This window comes from Chiloscyllium plagiosum, unplaced genomic scaffold, assembly GCF_037043375.1.
Source record: "Chiloscyllium plagiosum isolate Xiang-an unplaced genomic scaffold, Cpla_swu_hap1 HiC_scaffold_9, whole genome shotgun sequence".
NCBI classification, from domain to species: domain Eukaryota; kingdom Metazoa; phylum Chordata; class Chondrichthyes; order Orectolobiformes; family Hemiscylliidae; genus Chiloscyllium; species Chiloscyllium plagiosum.
This window is the reverse complement of record NW_028270147.1, coordinates 97,782,875-97,797,556: the sequence shown is the minus strand read 5'-3', so window position 1 is coordinate 97,797,556 and position 14,682 is coordinate 97,782,875. Positions and strand designations below refer to the sequence as shown.

Below are 14,682 nucleotides of genomic sequence, written 5' to 3'. Positions count from 1 at the left end.
TTCTGAGCCACCAGCAGCCTCCCCGCTGTGTGAGAGTCTGTTTGGATAAGATTTCAGCCCCATTGATTCCCACTGATACTAAAGTCCTCGAGTGAGATTATTGGAGTCACATGTGGACTAAGGAACACAACAGTCAGGTCAATGAGCTGCTCTGGAATCCATCCTGAGCCCTGGATGTCTCTCACTGAGATGGCCCAGGGGTTACAGAATATGACAGCAGAAAGTGGAACCAGTTTATCATTGACTGCCTTCCCCAGCCGTGACTCCCAGACTCCCCAGATTTAACATTCTCAATCTTACTCCAGGGACACACGGGACCAATGCATCGCACTTTAAGAGTAAAGAAAACCCAAGTCTAATTTAAGTAATATTTATTTCCCAAAACCTGTGAAATTGTTATTCTGAGTAACAAGATGCTGCTGATCATATTCATCAATGCAGGGTTCCCAGTAGCTCTGGCCATTTCCAAAGCACACACGAGACAGAGACTGAATCTTCTTGATCTTTATTCCTTTTTGCAGATTTACATTGACAGAAAACAGACTTCAATTAACAGCCCAGACAGAGGAAGCTGCACAAATTCACAGCCAAAATGGAGCTTGAGGAAAACACTTGTGGAGATTTTCTCAATGACATAAGAATCCTGTCCCTTTAAGTAGTGACAGAAGCTTAAATTCGAACTGGCGGCTGAGCAGGAAGGAGATCTGGTTTACTGAAGCAGAGATTTCAGAGGTTCACATTGTTTTGTACAGCTGACAGTTTTCAGCATCTTCGAGAGGTTTTACTTGGCATCACAAGTCATCACTGTCCCCATAAAACACTCCCAGGACAGGGTCAGCACGGGGTTTCATACAGAGTAAAGCTTCCTTTTGATGATCCAAATGACCTGCCTTAACCCTTGAACCTCAGAAATGTCACTGAGTCAATCTCAAGAAGGAAGAGAGTTGAAATTCAGTGCTGACAATGACCTTTGTCCTGCCAGCTCAGCCCTGTTCTATTTAAAGTTGTGTCTCCTCTGTGGACTGTCTCAAACACTCTACACACATTCTGATCTCCTGATGCTCTTGCTGAGGGGAGAGGGGAGGGTCACGTGGGTGAGGGCACAAGAGAAGCGAGCGTTAGACTCCCAGTCAGACCCAGAGAGGGTCAGCAGGCTGCTGACACTGTAGGTGCTGTCCGAAGCTCGCAGGTAGTTGCTGGTCTGAACCCCGTCCGAAATGACTGCACCATCCTTCTTCCACTGCACCCCCAGCTCATCGGGATAGAAGTGATTGGCAAGGCACACCAGGGTGGCAGTGCCCTTGGCATTGACCTGCTCTGGGGAGGGGGGCAGCAGGGTCAGCTTGGGCTGAGAATTTTCACGGCCTGAAAGACAAGACAAACAATTTTAATCCCTGCCATTCAAAGGGATTTCAACTCTGAACATTCACTGGCAAAACAATCCATTTGAACATTTGTATTCAATACCTAACAGACCCCATAAAAGGACAGGGCCTTTTAAAATTGCTTCTTGGGATGTGACTGTCACTGACAGGGCGAGAATTTATTGCCCATTCCTAATTGCCCCTGAGATGGTGATGGTGAAAAAGAAGGGGCAGTTTTGGATCATTCTTTAGGGATTGAATGTGGGCAGCTGGAAGGGCTATCAATGGGGGAGCATTTCAGTGACAGTGATCGGAACTCAGTGAGATTGAGAGGAGGGATGGAAATGGAGAACCATGGAGCAAGTGTAAAAGTTTTCATTTGGGAACAAATCCATTTTACTAAACTGGGCAGGGATTGGGTCAAAGTGGGCTGAAAGACAAAATGCAAGGGTGAAATTTACCAGGACCTGAGGAAAGCAAAGAGCTGACAGGATGAAATGTGTCCAAATGAAGTCAGGGAAATCCCAGTGATGTTTTATAATCACAGAAAGAACAAGAGAATGAAGGAATGTATGAGGCCCATTCGAGAGCAGGAAGGGAACTTGTGTGCAGTGGTGGAAGATGGAGCAATGGTTCCTCATGAAAACTTTTGGTCTGTTTTCACAAAAGAGAGGGACATACATAGCAGTAACTGTAATTCAGGAGGAGAACTGTGCAATATTGGAACAGCATCTTTCACATCTGAAAGACTCCCAGTTCATCCAATGAAAAGAAAGATCCATGCTGTCCCAAAGACATTTGCGGACCATGTGGGACTTGTTTGAAATGGGGTCACTGTTGTAATGTAGGAAATGTGGAAGCCAGATTGTACACAAGATCCCACAAGCAACAATGAACCAAGGAACATTTTTGAGTGATGTTTGTTCAGGAATAAGTAACAGCCTGAATATGATTCAAAGAGAAAGTGGATGGAAAATGAGGAAATGAAAGTTAAAGGAGAAGTGAGGAATACTGGTTAGTGATGGAATTGAATGTTACTAGAAAATAAAAAGGAAAGGGACAGAGTATTGTGAATGTCATATTGTACTGAGGAAACTTAAAAGTGCAGGGAAGCTCAATATAGAACAAGCTTAAAGGTTTTGTCTCTTAACACATGAAGCATTCAGATTAATGTAGACAAAGTGGTACCACACAAACCAAGGGAAATCAAGTTTGCGAGGAGTTTAAACTAATTAAAGAAGGTAGGGACTCAGGAGAAGTTATTAAAGTATCCAGACCAAGTAATAGGATTGAGAGTACGGAAAGGATCAAGAATCGAACTTGAGGCACCGTAGGGTGGAATGGTGGATCAGTGGTTAGCACTGCTGTCTCACAGCTCCGGAGACACAGACTCAATTCCAACTGACTGTCTGTGTGGGATTGACACATTCTCCACGTGTCCACTTGGGTTTCCTCCCATTGTCACAAAGAAGTGTAGGTTAGGAGGATTATCCATGGGAATTGTAGGGTGGGTGGGATGCTTTTTGGAGGGTCAGTCTGGGCTGAATGGCCTGCTTCCACACTGTAGGGATTCTGTGATTTCTAAAGGAGATAACTATGAGAAGGAGGCAGTCAGTGCATGACTGAGGGTGTTGTACTTCGATGTATCGAGTATATGAAACAAGGTAAATGAGCCTGTAGTGCAGGGACGTGGCTGCAAGGGGATCAGGGCTGGGAACTAAATATCCAAGGATACACATCCTATTGAAAGGAAATGCAGGGGGATAGAGGGTCAAGTGTGAAGGAGGAACTGAAGGTAATCCTTGTTAGTCAGGAAATGGTTTTGGGGAGATTAATGGTATCAAAACTTGTAAGTCCCCAGGGGCCAGCAACTCATCAGAGTATTTAAGAAAGTGGGTGTAGAAATAGTGGACACATTGTTGATCATTTTCCAACATTCTGTCGACTCTGACAGAGTTCCAGTGGACTGGACAGTATCCAGTGTAACCCCACTTTTTAATAAAAGGAGGGAGAGTGAAAATGAGGAATTATACATGAGGAAAACGCTGGAGTCAGTTATTAAAGATACAGTTACCGAGCATTTGGAAAGCAGTGACAGGATTGGTCCAAGTCAGCATGGATTTACTGAAGGGAAATCAGGCCTGACACATCTTCTGGAAGGTTTTGAGGATGTGATCAGTGGAGAATGGACAAGGCTGAATCAGTGGACAACAAAAATTGACGAAACAGTTCAGCAGGTCTGGCAGAATCTGTGGACAGCAATCGAAGTTAACATTTCAGATTGAGTGACCCTCCCTCAGGACCCAGTAGATGTTGTGTTCTGGACTTTCAAAAGGCTTTTGACAAGGTCCCATACAAGAGATTAGTGAGCAAAATTAAACCTCATGGTATTGGAGGTAATGTATTTACATGGAGAGAGAACTCGTTGGCAGATAGAAAGCAGAGAGTTGGAATAAATGGGTCCCTTTCAGAGTGGCAGGCAGTGATGAGTGGGGTACCGCAGGGTTCAGTGCTGGGACCCCAGCTGTTCACAATATACATAAATGATATGGACAAAGGAATTGAATGCAATCCCTCCAAATTTGCAGATGACACTCAGCTGGGTGGCAATGTGTGCTGTGAGGAGGATGCTAAGAGGCTGCAGAGTGACTTGGACAGGCTGGCTGAGTGGACAAATACTTGGCAAAAGCAATATAATTTGGGTAAATGTGAGATTATCCACTTTGTTGGAAAAACAGGAAGTCAGATTATTAGTGAATGGTGAAAGTTTAGGAAAAGGTGAGGTGCAATGAGAGTTGGGTGTCATGGTGGAACAGGAACTGAAAGGGGGCATGCAGGTGCAGCAGGCAGTGAGGAAAGCTAATGGCATGCTGGCCTTCACCATAAGACGATTTGTGTATTGGAGTAAGGATGTCTTGCAGAATTAAGGCCTCAGCTTGAGTATTATGTGCAGGTTTGGTCTCCTCGTCTGAGGAAGGACATTCTTGCTATTGAGGGAGTCCAGCGAAGGTTCTCCAGACTGATTCCCGGGACGGCAGGACTGACATATGAGGAAAGACTGGATCAACTGGGCTTGTACTCACTGGGATTTAGAAGAATGAGAGGAATCTCACAGAAACATATAAAATCCTGATGGGATTTGACAGGCTCGATGCTGGAAGAATGTTCTTGATATTAGGAAAATCCAAAACTAGGGGTCACAGTCGAAGATTAAGGGTTAAGTTATTCCGATGTTGTGAACCTGTGGAATCAAGAGATATGGGGGTGGAGTGGGAATGGGATAATAGATTGCATAATCAGCCATGATCATATTGAACGGTGGTGCAGACTCAGAGGGCTGAGTGGCCTATTCCTGCAGCTATTTTCTATGTTTCTAATGATGGATAGAGGTGTGAGGGTGGTGGGGGTGTGTGTGGGAGGAGCAGGTTTACCCTGTCAGGAAGAACTGAAATTACATCAACAGCAAGAGGAAATATGGAGTTGGAAAGCATAGAATCTGTGTGAGTCAACTTAAGGACCCACAAAATAGCAAAGAGCTTGATGGGAATTATGTACAAGTCTCCTCTCAGCCGGGATGTGGGGCAGAAAATAAATCAGGAGATGGAAAACACATGTAAGAAAGGGATTATTACAATAATCATGGGGACTGCAATATGCAGGTGGACTGGGAAAGTCAGGTTGGGAATGGATCTCAAGGAAAGGAATTCATGGAATGTCTGCGAGATGCTTTTTTTTTGGAACAGTTTGTGGTAGACCCACTAGGAAACAGGTAATTCTGGATTCGGTGATGTGTAATGAGGCAGCCCTGATTGGGGAGCTGAAGGTGAGTGAACCCTGAGGGGGCAGTGACCATAATGTGATACAATTCACCCTGCAGTTCGAGAAGGAGAAGCTGGGAATTATATGAAATAATATCAATGAGCAAGTTAGACAAAGGAGAGCCAATGGACATGATCTGTTTGGGTTTCCAGAAGGCCTTTGACAAGTTGCCACACAGGAGGCTGCTAAATAACATAAGATCCCATGGGGTTTGGAACCCAGTACTGACGTGGACAGAGAGTGGAAATAAATGGATCTTTTGCAGGATGGCAGCTGGTGCCTCATGCAGTTCAGCAGGGGGCAGTGTTGGGACCTCAGCTATTCATGTAACAATTAATTATATATTAACGATCTGTGAAAAGGAACTGAGGGCATTGTTCCTAAATTTCCTGATGACACAAAGATGAGGGGAGGGACAGGGAGAGTTGAGGAAGCAGGGAGGCTGCAGAAGGACTTGGAAAGGCTCAGAGAGTGGGCAAAGAATTGACAGATAAAGGGACTTAGGAGTCCTCTTTCAGATTTCACATAAGGTTAATATGTAGGTTCAGTTGGCAATTAGGAAGACAAATGCAATGTTAGCATTCATTTCAACTGAGTTAGAATACAAGAGCAGGTGTGTACTGCTGAGGCTGTATGAGACTCTGGCCAGACTGCATTTGGAATATTGTGAACAGTTTTGGGACCTGTATCTAAGGAGGGATGTGCTTGCATTGGGGGAGATCCAGAGGAGGTTTATGAGAATGACTTTGGGAGTGACAGCCTGGTCTGATGAGGAGCGGTTGAGGACCCTGGCTGTGGACTTGATGGAGTTCAGAAGGACATGGGGAGATCACATTGAAACTTACAGAATACTGAGAGGCCTGGATAGAGTGGGCGGGGATGAGATGTTTCCACCAGTAAGAGAAACATGGACCAGAGGGCACAGCCACAGAATTTAGGGATAATCCATTAGGGCTGAGATGAGGAGGAATTTCTTCTGCCAGAGGGTGGTTAATCTGTGGAACTCATGCTGTGGAGGTGAAGGCATTGAGTGTGTTTCGGACGGACATTGATAGGTTCCTGATTGGGAAGGTGATCAAACATAATGGGAAGAAGGCACAGCAGACTTGATGGGGCGAATGGCCTAATTCTGCTCTATTATCATATTGTCTTTTGAACAGACTCTGCCAAACCCTGGAACCCTGAAAGGCCAGCTGGAGCTGTTTGTCATCAGAACTTTATCAAGGGATAACCAGGGAGTGGTGAGAGTGTGCACCCTGTTCCATGTGGGAACTTCAGGATGCTTCCCATCTCCTGGAATACCATGAGTTCAGGAAGTGTGGTCAGTGACAGCAATTGGAACTCTGGGTTTCGGAGCTTGAGCAGCAGCTGGTGTCAGTGTGGAGAGTCCGTGAGGCTAAGAGCTCCATGGAAAGCACGTTTCTAGATGTGGTCACTCTGAAGCTTCAGAGTATGCAGGGAGAGAGGGAATGGGGGAACAGCAGACAGTCCAAAAGGACCAGGCAGCTCGTACAGGAATCCCCTGAGTGCATCCCACTGTCCAACCAGGATTCAGTTTGGAATCCTGATGAGAATGATGGTTCATCTGGGGAGTGCAGCCGGAGTCAAATCCATGGCACCACGGCGACTCAGCTGTACAGGGAGGCACAAGGAAGACTGGAAGAGCGATAGTGAGAGGAGATTCGAGAGTGAGTGCAATCGACAGGTGTTTCTGCAGCTGCAGATGGGATTCCAGGATGGTGTGTTGTCTCCCACCCTGAGGGGAGAGGGGGAACAGGCAGCAGTTGTGGTCCCAGTGACAGAGGGAGAAAAGGGATGTGGTCCTGCAGTCAGAACTTAGGGAGCTCTGGAGGCAATTAGCAACAGGAGCTCAAAATTGTGAATCTCTGGACTACTCCCAGTGACCAATGCAAGTGAGGATAGGAACAGAAGGATAAGGCAGGGTGTATCTGAGGCTGGAAAGGTGATCCAGGAGGGAGCGTTTGAGATTCTTGGGACATTGGGAATGATTTTGTGAGAGATGTGACCTCTATAGACCAGATGGGTTGCTCCTGAACAGAACTGAGCTCCTTGTGGGGTGATTTGCTGGTGTTGTTGGAGAGGGTTTAAATGAACATGGAAGGGGGGCTGTGGGAACCAGGAGGAAATATCAGGGAGGAACACCAAGGAAAACAGAATCATGCAAGAGATAGATACTCTAAAGTAAGGAAGAGTAACTTATTTGGCCGGGTCACAGTGAGGGAGAGAGTAATAATTTCTAAATCCAACTGACTGTGTGCATGTATGGGCCTGCGTGGAGTATGGGGAGTAAGATTGGGGAGTTACAGACGCATATTACCAAGTGGAAATCTGGTGTTGTTGCTCTTTCAGATGAGGCTCAAATGAGGACAGGACTGGGTGTTAAATATTCCTGGATACAAGGTGTTCAATAAAGATAGGAAAAGGGGAAGAAGGTGTGGGATTGGTTAAGATCGGTGTAGAACTGGAGAAAGAGGATGTCCCAGAGGGGTCAAGGGCAGAATGGATTTGGTTTGAGATAAGGAACAAAAAAGGTGCAATCAGGTTGTTCAGTGCAGTCTGTCGGTCACCAACTAGAGGGAAGGATGTAGAGGGAGAAATCTGCAAGAAATTCACAGCACACATTTGGGTAACTTTAATTATCAGAATATAGAATGAAATCGGAGCAGTGTGAAGGGCAGAGAGGGGCCAGAGTTGTGAGAGTGTGCTCGGGTGAATTTTCTCCAACCGTGTGTTCCCATTCCAATCAGAAAGGAAACTCTGCCAGACCTGGATCTTGGGAATGAGGAGGCCCATGTAGATCAAATATCAATGGGAGGACATTTAGGGAATTGTATCACAAGGATTATGGAGACAGTGGTAAAGGACAAAGGACAATCCAGAGTAAAGTCATGACCATGGATCATATCCCATGGATCACCTCCAAATGTCTCACTCTTAGAATTTTCATATTTTATTTTAAAACAGAAAATGAATGAGTTACCAATCTAATATTTTGCCGCAGTATTTATGGTTGAGAAGGACATCGAAGTGAAGGAAATTCGGGAAATAAATGTTGGTGTCTTGAGAAGAGTCCATATTACAGAAGAAGAGGTGCAGTAATCTGTTCTTTAAACTCATAAAGGTAGATAAATCCCCAGGACATGATCAGCTCCATCCCAGTACTTTGTGGGAAGCTTGGGAAGAGACTTTGACACCCCTTGGTGAGATGTTTGTATCATCAACAGCCACGGGTGATGTGCTGGAAGACTGGAGCTTGGCTAATTTTGTGCTGATATTTAGGAAGCTCTGCAAGGAATACCCTGGGAATTATAGACCGGTGAGTCTGATAGTGGTAAGTTGTTGGAGGGGATTTTGACAGACAGGATCTAAATGCATTGGGAAAGACAAGGATTGATTAAGGATAGTCCACATGACTTTGTCAGTGGGAAAACATGTCTCACAAATTTGATTGAGTTTTTTGAAGACATGACCAAGAAGATAGCTGAGGGCAGAGTGGTAGACATTCTCTACATGGACTTTAGCAAGACCTTTGACAAGGTGCTGCATGGACAACTGGTTAGTAGGAGATGGAAATATGTTGCTGGAAAAGCGCAGCAGGTCAGGCAACATCTAGGGAACAGGAGAATCGACGTTTCGGGCATTAGCCCTTCTTCAGGAAAGGTTAGTAAGTTAGATCAAGTTGGATCCAGGGAAGCTAACTGATACAAAGTTGGCTTAATGGTTGGAGACAGAGAGTGGTGGTAGATAATGGTTTTCAGACTGGAAGCCTGTGACCAGAGATGTGGCAAAAGGATTGGTTCTGGGTTCATCATTGTTTGTCATTTATCGAAACAAATTGAATGAGAATATAGGGGCCATGGTTTGTGAGTTTGCAGATGGCACTAACATTGGTAGTTTCATGGACAGTGAAGAAGGCTATTTGAGAGTACATTTACATTACACATTGAGATAATAAGGAGGTGTTACATTTTGGTATAAAAACCAGGCCAGGGCTAACACACTTAATTGTGGGGCCATGGGGAGTGTTGTCAAACAGGGAGACCAAGGGGTGGAGGCACATAGAGGATTGAAACTGGTGTCACATGGAGACAGGGTGGTGAAGAAAGCATTTGGTACAATTGCTTCTATCGGTCAGAGTATTACGTGTGGGAGTTGTTACGATTCTCCAAGGTATTGATCAGGCCCATTCCCAGTCACCCTGCTATTGGAAGGATGTCATTAAATTGGAAAGGGTGTAAAAAGGATGACAAGGATGTCACCGAGACTGGAGGGTTTGAGTTATAAGGAGAGGCTGGTTAGGCCTGGGCTATTTCCCTTGGAAGGTCAGAGATTGCTGGGTGACATTTTAGAGGTTTATAAAATGATAATGGTCATAGATAAGATGACTAGCTCAGGTTTATTCCCCAGAGTAAGGGAGTCCAAAACTAAACAGCAGAGGTTTAAAGCAAGAGGGGAAAGATTCAAAAGGGACCTGAGGTGCATCTCGTTCACATAGAGGGTGGTGCATGTATTGAATGAGCTGCCAGAGGAAGTCGTAGAGGTGAGTATGATAACAACATTTAAAAGGCATTTGAACAGGCACCTGGACAGGAACGGTATGGGGGAAATTAGCTAAATGCACGCAAATGGGACTACGGGAATAGAAAAGAGGAATAATTCATGAAGGATGTGAATATTTTGGAGATGGGGTAAAAAACTTCCCATAGAAGGTTCAGGGATGAGGAATGTCAGTTGTGAACAAACTTTGGAGAAGTTTGGACTGTCTTCCTTGGAGAAGTGAAGGCTGAGAGGACATTTTGTTGAGGAATTCAAAATCAGGAGGTGTCTGGCCAGAGGAAATAGGGAAAAAATGTTCCCACTCATGAAAATATTGAGAAGGAGAGGGCACAGATTTAAAGTAATTAGTGAGAGAATCAAAAATGAGATGAGGAAAAACATTTTCAGCCAGCGAGTGGTTAAGGTGTGGACTGCACTGTCTGAGAGTGTGGTGGAGGCAGCTTCAATTGAAACATTCCGAAAGGAATGAGACTATTATTCGAAAAGGAACAATGTGCAGGGTGACAGGGAGAAGGCAGGAGAATGACACTCAGTGAATTGCTCATTCGGAGAGCCGGCCCAGACAGGATGGGCGGAACGGCCTCCGTGTGCACTGTAACAACTCTGTGATTGTGTGATTGAGCAGAGTTAAAGCTGGGGGAGGTGGGAGCTCAGTGTCTCACTGTGCTGCTGCTGAGGTCAGTGAGATCAGAGACTGGGACAGGGAGCCAGAGCTCACATCAAACTCTGCCCGTGTCCGACACACTGAGACTAGCAGGAGGCTACTCACTGATTTCATTCCGTGCTGCAGTAATGGGACCACAGGCTGCAAATGGACAGAGCTCCTCCACACGGTGAGTTAAACTAATTGACTTATATCTTGCTGCTTAAAGGGACAATGGAACTAAAGAAATACAGCTGGACACCCTGTTAGACACAGTGCTCCTTCATCAACTATTTCATTCACTGCAGCTTCTCACTAATACCTTCACAAATTCAGCATTTGTGTTTTAGAAAGTGTGTTTCAGTATTGACAGGGTTAATAACGGAGGATTGAGGTTTACTTACTCAGTCGGAGCTTGGTTCCTTTCCCAAACGTAAGCCACAGTGAGAGCTCGCAGTGCAGATGGTGTACAAAAATCTCTGATCTTTGCTTCCCTTTCTCACTCACTCTCACACTCTCCCTCTCACTCTCTTTCTCTCTCCCTCATTCATGTGTCTTTCTGTCTCTGTCTCTCTGGGTTGTGTCCAGCTGGGCTAGGGTGGTTTGTCAAATGTATTTTTCAATGTTAAGTTTTGCAGCTGTTCTTCACGTGTGGCGATGGAGTGTAAGAGGGAAACTTGAGGCCTTCAGTAAATGGTGGACACCACAGAGACTGGAGTGTGTAGTGGACAGTGACAATCCAGCATGGGTTAGTTTGTTCATTTACATTTATATGAAAATTGGATGTGTCAGTACAGGCAGTGGGACTGTGCCTATTGAGGTTTTTGTATGGCTCTGTAACACTGTGTAGGGGTAGCTGCTATACTGCATACAGTAATAGTCAGCGACATCCTCATTCTGAACGTTGCTGATTTTCAGGGTGAAACTGGTCCCTGATCCACTGCCGGTGAATCGATTGGAGACTCCTGTGAATCGAGTTGTTGCACTGTAGATCAGGAGAGAGGGTTTCTGACCTTCTCGCTGCTGGTACCAAGCAAGGCTGCTACCAATGCTTTGACTGGCCGTACAGGTGATGGTTGCAGTGTGGCCCAGTCCCACTGACAGCACCGGGGGAGACTGAGTCATGGTGATGTCCCCACTGATACCTGAGGGGTCAGAGAGAAACACAGTGAAGTCAGAACTGTCACAGAAAGAGCCTGTCAAATGGAGATTGTTGGAGACACTGAGCTTTCCTCTGGTTTCAGCTTTTTTCCTTCAATCACAAGTCAGTGGAATTGGAGTGAAATGGAGAGCAGCTAAAGATTCAAGGTGGAAGGAGAGAGATTTGTACCTGCGACACAGAATGCCAGGGGCCAGATCAGCTGGATGTGTGAAATCATGGTGTGTGCTCCTGTCCCTGGGCCTGGTTCCTGATAAACTCTCCCTTCACTGGGCTCTGCTTTATAAAGCTGCAGTCTGTGAGAGTCTGACTGGGTGTTCCTCAGTATGTAAATGGAATTGGGCAGAGAGAGCCACGTCAGCCCCTCACACTTCCTCTTCTCTCTCTCTCTCTTTCTCACTGTCTCAGAGAGTCATTGATGTGAACAGCACTGAATGAGACCATTTGGCCCATTGTATCTGTGCTGTTAAACAAAGATCTGATGACACTAAACCCATCCTCCAGCTCTTGGCCCATTACCCTGGAGGCTACAGCAACACAAGGGAATATCTAAACACTGCTCCAATGTCACGAGAGTTTGTGACTCAACCAGCCTTTCAGGCAGTGAGTTCCAGACTCCTACCACCCTCTGGGTGAAAACAGTTCTCCTCAACTCTCCTCTCTCTCTCGAACTCGACTGGGCCTGGACTCACTCGAGTTCAGAAGGATGAGAGGGGATCTGATTGAAACATATAAAATTCTAACAGGGCTGGGCAGGGAGGAGGTTTCCCCTGGTTGGCGAGTCTGGAACCAGGGGACCCAGTCTCAGGGGGATACCATTTAGGACTGAGATGAGGAAACATTTCTTCACTCAGAGGGTGGTCAACCTGTAGAATTCTCTACCACTGAATATATTCAAGAAAAAGAGAGAGATAATTGTTTTGCATTTTAACAGCATGAAGGGAATGGGGAGAAAGCAGGAATATGGTTTGAGAGAGAGGGTCAGCCATGATCATACTGAATGACAGAGCAGGCTCAAAGGGCGAAATGGCCTGCTCCAGCTCCGAGTTTCTGTGTGTCCATGTCTGTGTTACCTTCAATCTCGGTCCCTGGTTACTGAGTCCTTTACTCATGTAAAAAGTGCCTTCCTACCCACACTATCACTGCCCCAAATAATCTTATACCCCTCTATCAGGTCCCCTCTCAGCCTTCACTGCTCCAAGGAAAACAACCCCAACCTTTCTAATCTTATCTCAAAGCTCACATTCAGGCAGCATTCTGGGAAATCTCCCCGTACCCTCTCAAATACAATCACATCCTTCCCAGAATGTGGTGACCAGGACCTGTCCTCTTCTCTCTCTCTCTCTCTCTTTCTCTATCTCTCTCTCTCTCTCTGTCTCCCTTTCTGACTCACACCTTACACTTCTTTCTCTCTACCTCTATCTCTCTCTCCCCCACTGTTAATCTCTTTCATATTCTCTTTCTCTGTCTCAAAGCCACTCCCTCCAACTCATTCCCAGTTCCTCACTCTGTCTCATAATCTCTATTTCTGCATCTTTCTCTGTCTCCGTCACTCACTCCATCTCTCGCTACAATTGAAAGCATCCAAATGTTATCTGCCCCTCTCTATTCCTCCCTCTCTTTCTCTCCCTCCCTCTCTGCATCCCAATCTTTCGTCTCTCTCCCTCCCTCTCTGGCATTCTGTCTCTAACCATACTCATATCTCTCTCTCTCTCTTTCTCTCTCTCTCTCTCTCTCACACACACACACACACACCCAACCCTACCCTCTCTCTCTCTCTTGATTCCCTTCACGCTTGGTATCACACCCATCCTGTCTCTTTCTCTCTCTCCATGCCTCTCAGTCACATCTTGTTTCTCTCTCTCTCCCTCAACCTCACCATTTCTACCAACCTCTACCTCTCTCTTGGTCCCCTCACATATCTCACACTGTCTCAGATGCTCCTCCCTCTATCCCCGATCTCTCTCTCTCTCTCTCTCTTGCACACACACACACACACACACAGAAACTCCCTCTCTCTCTGTCTCGCTTCTCTCTCTTTCTGACAGTGTCCTGGGTGGTGACAGTTGAATGCAGGATAAATCTCCCTCTGCTCTGCACCACTAATGGACATTAACCCTTTACCCCAGAAGGATGTATTTTCCTGGAGTAACTCCCCATTTCCCACATTGACCAGGGTTTGGCCTCGCTCAGGAAGATGGATAGATTCTTGTCAAAAGAAAGGCAATTCTGTGCTGTTGGCCTATTCTCACTGGGGACTAGTTTGGACACAAACCTCATTCCATGAAGGCCCAGCAGAGAGAGAGGATATCCTCACGCCATCAGTGTGAGCTGGAGGGACAGGACAGACTCTGACCCACTGACCCATCCTGTCCATTCACAACATGTTCCAATCCCTTTCCCTTTCCTTCCACTTCCATGATGAGTCTCTGAGTCAGGCTGTTTCACTGGGATGAGGGTTGGACTATCACACAGTTACAACAGAAAGGAATTGACCTCACACCCAATAACGGCCAGTAAACATTGTCCTCCTTCCTGCTGGAACCTCCAACAGAGACCAGTAAACATGGATCTCCTTCTAACTGGATCCTCCAACAGAAACCAGTAAACATGGGCCTCCTATTCACTGGAGTTTCCGATGGAGACGAGTAGATGACTGAGTTTTTGAAGAAATAATCACGGAGATAGATAAAGGTAGAGCAGTACACTCTGTCCACATGGACTTTAGCAAGGCCTTAGACAATGTTCCCCATGGTAGACTGTTTAGTAAGATTATATCACAGAGGATCCAGAGAGAGCTCGCCAATTGGATAGAAAATTGGCCTAATGGTAGGAGGCAGAGGCTGGTGAGAGAGGGTTGTTCTTCAGACTGGAGGCCAGTGACCAGCTGTCTGCCACAAGAATCAATCCTGGATCCACTGTTGTTCATCATTTATATGAACAATTTGGATGAGAAAATAGCAGGAACGGTCAGGAAGTTTGTGGCTGACATTAAAATTGTTGGCCAGGGACAGGGGAGAAGGTTATCCAAGAGTGCAATGTCATCTTCATCAACTGGACCAGTAGGTCAACAAATCCAGATGGAGTTTAATTTCGATAAATGGAAGGAGTTGCATTTT

General features: G+C 45.8%; 1 gene segment (V, D, J or C); it reads right to left on the bottom strand.

Annotated features, from left to right (window-relative positions):
* Positions 1-489: 489 nt before the first annotated feature.
* Positions 490-11,801, bottom strand: LOC148149202 (Ig kappa chain V region Mem5-like). The segment is given in 4 exon segments: positions 490-1,365; positions 10,809-10,840; positions 11,252-11,549; positions 11,735-11,801. Coding segments are annotated over 4 exon segments (708 nt in total).
* Positions 11,802-14,682: the final 2,881 nt, after the last annotated feature.